The sequence below is a fragment of the Trifolium pratense genome, linkage group LG1 (assembly GCF_020283565.1).
Source record: "Trifolium pratense cultivar HEN17-A07 linkage group LG1, ARS_RC_1.1, whole genome shotgun sequence".
In the NCBI taxonomy this organism is placed as follows: domain Eukaryota; kingdom Viridiplantae; phylum Streptophyta; class Magnoliopsida; order Fabales; family Fabaceae; genus Trifolium; species Trifolium pratense.
Window position 1 is genome coordinate 26,038,603 of NC_060059.1, and position 4,606 is coordinate 26,043,208.

The following is a 4,606-nucleotide window of genomic DNA, read 5'->3' on the forward strand; positions in this document are numbered from 1 at the left end:
TTTGAACTCGGCGTAACAACTTTTTTATCGAAAAGTGAAATTTACGGGTCTAAGCCTGCACTTTAGCATATCAAATATATTTCTGCAGTTTTTATATCTGAGTTGTCATTTCAACGGTATTAATTTTAGATTTCAACAGTATTGAAATTGTTAAATCGGATGTCATGAAAGGGGTTTGAACTCTAATTCAATTATTTTGAAGCCGGTGTAACAACTTCTTTATCAAAAAGTGAAAATTTCATGCTCAAACATGCACTTTTAACATATCAAATGTTTATGCAGTTTTTACATCTGAGTTGTCATTTCAACATTATTAATTTTTTATTTCAAATACTTGAGTTACAAGCATTGTTTATATTATTTCAGTTTTGTTTGCATATAATAATGTGTTCACTTGATTGATTATAAAAATTATAATGAGTTAATTAAGTGACCCACCATAAGAGACATGAATGCTCACACCTTAGAAAAGACATGTTATACTGCTTTATGTAATCCATTTTCTCACCTTCCCTCTTTTTCAACTCAAACACTTTATACAACAAAGAAATCATATTTCACATTGTCCAATCTCTATCATATAGATCAACCTTACATACTATATCATATGATATGTATATTATTATTAAATTAAAAATTAAAATTAAAATTAAAATAAAGAAAATAATAAGAACCTTATATTGACTATGACTTCTCTCTCTCTCTCTCATAAGGCCTCACTCTCCTATATTAACTCAACTCATTTTCTTAGTTGCCACTTCATTTTCCTTCCTTCAATTCTCTCTATACATTTCTTCTCATAGGAATCAATTAGCATTAAAAAACTTTGCTTAATTTGATAAAATCACAAATGGGAAGACACTCATGTTGTTACAAGCAAAAGCTTAGGAAGGGACTATGGTCACCAGAAGAAGATGAAAAACTTCTAAGACATATAACAAAGTATGGACATGGATGTTGGAGTTCAGTACCTAAGCAAGCAGGTAAATTAAAATTATATTATATTATTCAATTATGTATCTATGTATATATCTTTAGCATATAGTATTATTATAATAAAGAGAAAATTGTTAGTTCATGTATTATTTTTCAATGTTGTTTATAGGTTTGCAAAGATGTGGTAAGAGTTGCAGACTTAGATGGATCAATTACTTAAGACCTGATTTAAAAAGAGGAACATTTTCACAAGATGAAGAAGATCTCATTGTTGAACTTCATGCAGTATTAGGAAATAGGTAAATTTCAATTCACTAATTCACTCCATTTTTTTACTATTGGACACATTGATAAAGAGGTCAGGAGTTCGATTTTCACTTTCAGTATAATGCTAACAATACTAATATCGGCCGCTGTTTCATTAAAGAAACTTAGGGTCTGTTTGATCTGTAAAATATAAGTACTAGACAGAACAGTACAGAACAGAACAAGGCAGAACAATAGTAACTCTTGTTTATGATGAATATGTTGTGTGATGTCTCAGATGGTCTCAAATTGCGGCGCAATTACCGGGGAGGACCGACAATGAAATAAAGAATCTATGGAATTCTTGTTTGAAGAAGAAACTGAGGCAAAAAGGTATAGATCCTGTAACTCATAAACCATTATCTCATATTGAGAATAATGGAGAAGAAAATTCAAATGCAAAGAGTCAAGAAAAAGCAGCAGAGTTATTATTATCATCCAATGAATTGAATCTTCTGAAATCAGAAAGTTCAAAATCAGATGCAGCTTCTAATTATGAGCAAAGAACATCACCAAAAGAATATGCATTAGAAATTGAAGGTTCTTGCAACAAAGATTTTTTCATTGACAGGTTCATTAGTACTACTCATCATCATCACAATCACAATACAAATTCTCAAGATTTGATGGGAAATTTTCCAATTCAGATGAGTTATTCAAACACTGAAAATGATTGTTTACCAAATGATTCAAACAATCATAATCATAATTGGTTTAACCAAACTGGAAAAACATTTGATATGAATTCTAATGAATTTCATTTCAATTCCAACACAACAACTATGTTTCTTCCAAATTCTTTTGATATTCACTCTGACAATGTTTCTACTGAGATGAGAAGTAACATCAACTTGCATAGTAATAATTTTTCTTCTTGGGGAGGAATGATGGAAAATCATACAGAAGAAGCTAATAGTAGTAATTATTTTCATAATCCAATTTTAATGTTGGCTTCTGAATCATTATGCAATGAGATAAAGCCATCAATGAATTTAGCAGTTGATAATACTTTTGGAGCTATTTTGCCAAATGCAAAGCAAGAACAAGAAGAACAGTTACAAAGTTCTAATATATTTTCTAAGGATATTCAGAAACTAAGAGAAGCTTTTGGAGATATGTAATAGGATTTGAAGAACAAGAAAACAGTGTTATCAAGATTTTTAGAAGTGTGTGAAACCACTGATTTTTGTCTTGTAAATAGGTCTGAATCTGATACAAGAAAAAAAAAACAATTTGTTTTTCACTTTCACTCTTTTGGCTTTGTTGATATTTGTGAGTTTTACATTTTTTTCTCCTAAGGGTGTGGGGTAGAATTGGTGAATAAGGATTTGTTTGTTGTTTACTTTCTATATATATACTCTTTCTTTTATACACTGTAACAGCATTGATGCATTTTTCTATATACAATCACATATATTTATTGGAATTGAATTTTCTACCGTAACTGCGTCACAATCTGAATAGTTGGTTGAAATTGTTTTACGTTGTAAGTGATCTAAATCGTCTGATTTCAAATCAATAGTCTAAATTTATTACCGTGTGAATAATAGACAACAAATAATCCTGAACCATATTTATTGGTTTATAAAGAGTTTCACTTTCCTTTTCAATGCTAGGAACAGAAATAACATAACAGACTTAATTAGTGTGTTCGGTTATGCGGTAAATAAGATTAATTTTAGTTAAAAATGTGTTGAGTGTTCTTAGAATTTGGTATTGAACCTAACTCAATCCTATAAAGTCGGTTTGTAAGGTAAAGATTGTTCTTACTTATAAACATATATTCAGATCATCTCGCAACCACACACTCTCTAGCGCCCAACACTATTGAGTTTAGAGTGCGAATATAAATGGTGGATGGTCTGATCAGAAACTTGATAGCATGCGGCCCAGCTGATCGTGGAGGAGACTATGATACCATCTTAAAATTAGATATTGGGTCTAACTCAATCCTGCACATTAAAATTGAAACCAAACATGCATTTAGTACTTTAACTATAAAAAAAATAGTAACTTGGAGAATCTTTTTTACTTGGTATATTATTTTATCTTGTCGCTCACTTTGATGCCAATGAAAATGACACAAAAACTTGTCCATCATTATGTAGGCAGTAGAGTAATAGTAGTTTTTGATACTTTCCCAACTATGCAAGCTAGTTTCACTTTTCACTTGATCAATGAAATGAAATCGTTAGTCATGTTGTAATGTCAACAAAATCATGTGAATTATTTATCTTTTCTCACAAAGAAAAAGGACAGCATCAAAGTAATGATTAATCTAAAGAATACAAGAAAGAGGGGTCGTTTTCCTCTCAGTAGTCTTTATTTGGATTCCTGTGGATGTACTTTGACATTTTGGATTGGAACACTTGTGTACTTCATTTTCTATATATATAGTTTTTAATGATATATGTAGAAAATTAATTGGTTAGGGGTCAGTTCTGACATTAAGTGGTTTCAGCACCCTTTCAATCACAGTTGCGGGGATCAAATTGTAGTCCTCACTACCGAGTCCAGCGTCAATCACCAGTGGACCAACCAACGATTTTTGAATTGAAAGTAGTTTATTTAATGTATTTGCAATATACGACAATGACTTCAAAGCAAACAAGGGCCATATGAGCATACCAATGTCTTAAGACTTGAAAGGTTGAAACATTATTCTAACAATGCTTTGCAAGCAAGAAACCTCCACTTTCAAGAGGCTAATCAAATAATAAACTTTGGATTGGTTGCTCTAATTAGTTTTTATTAAAATACAAGAAGAACGAGAGAGCAAACTGTTGGAACATGATGAAGAATTAGAGGAAACTTGGTATTGAAGTAAACACATTTGTTAGAACCATGTGTAGTGTGAATTGAAAAAAAGGCTCTTTGAGTCCCACATTGGAAAAATCACACTACTTGGTAGTGTTTATATACCACAAGGTGGAAACCCAAGGGTGTGCCCACACACAATGTCGAATATCACGCGCGCCGCCGCCGTCCGTCCGGCTCGGTTCGGGCTTGGGTGATATATTAATTTTTTAATACTAACAAAAAGAAATTTTTGAATTTAAATTTCTTTTAGTGTGTCCCTTAATTCGCACATGTTAAATGTGCTTAGACCAAGTCTGAACAGATTTAAATCTGTTAAACGGTCAAAAATGAAGAGATTATTGGTAATTCATCTGTCAGTGCTACCGAAAGGCCGTTTTTGGCAGCAAAAAAATGTTTTTCTTCCTGACTCTTAAAAAATGTGCCTACGTTTTGAAACAGCCCATTCCTGTGGTTCCTGCTGAAGCTTCGGCTTCTGGAACTAATGAACAGACCGTTAACACCAACGGTGATGCTGTATCTGCCGAGAAAGATAAAGGCAAGGCCA

At 32.0% G+C, this 4,606-nt stretch overlaps 1 protein-coding gene across 1 annotated transcript; it reads left to right on the forward strand.

The window, feature by feature from the left end:
* The first annotated feature begins 734 nt into the window (after positions 1–734).
* LOC123902179 (transcription factor MYB61) lies at positions 735–2,668 on the forward strand. Its single transcript, XM_045951842.1, has 3 exons — positions 735–983; positions 1,106–1,235; positions 1,481–2,668. The coding sequence occupies exons 1-3, from the start codon at positions 851–853 to the stop codon at positions 2,361–2,363; spliced, it is 1,146 nt and encodes a 381-aa protein (XP_045807798.1). The 5' UTR covers positions 735–850; the 3' UTR covers positions 2,364–2,668.
* Positions 2,669–4,606: the final 1,938 nt, after the last annotated feature.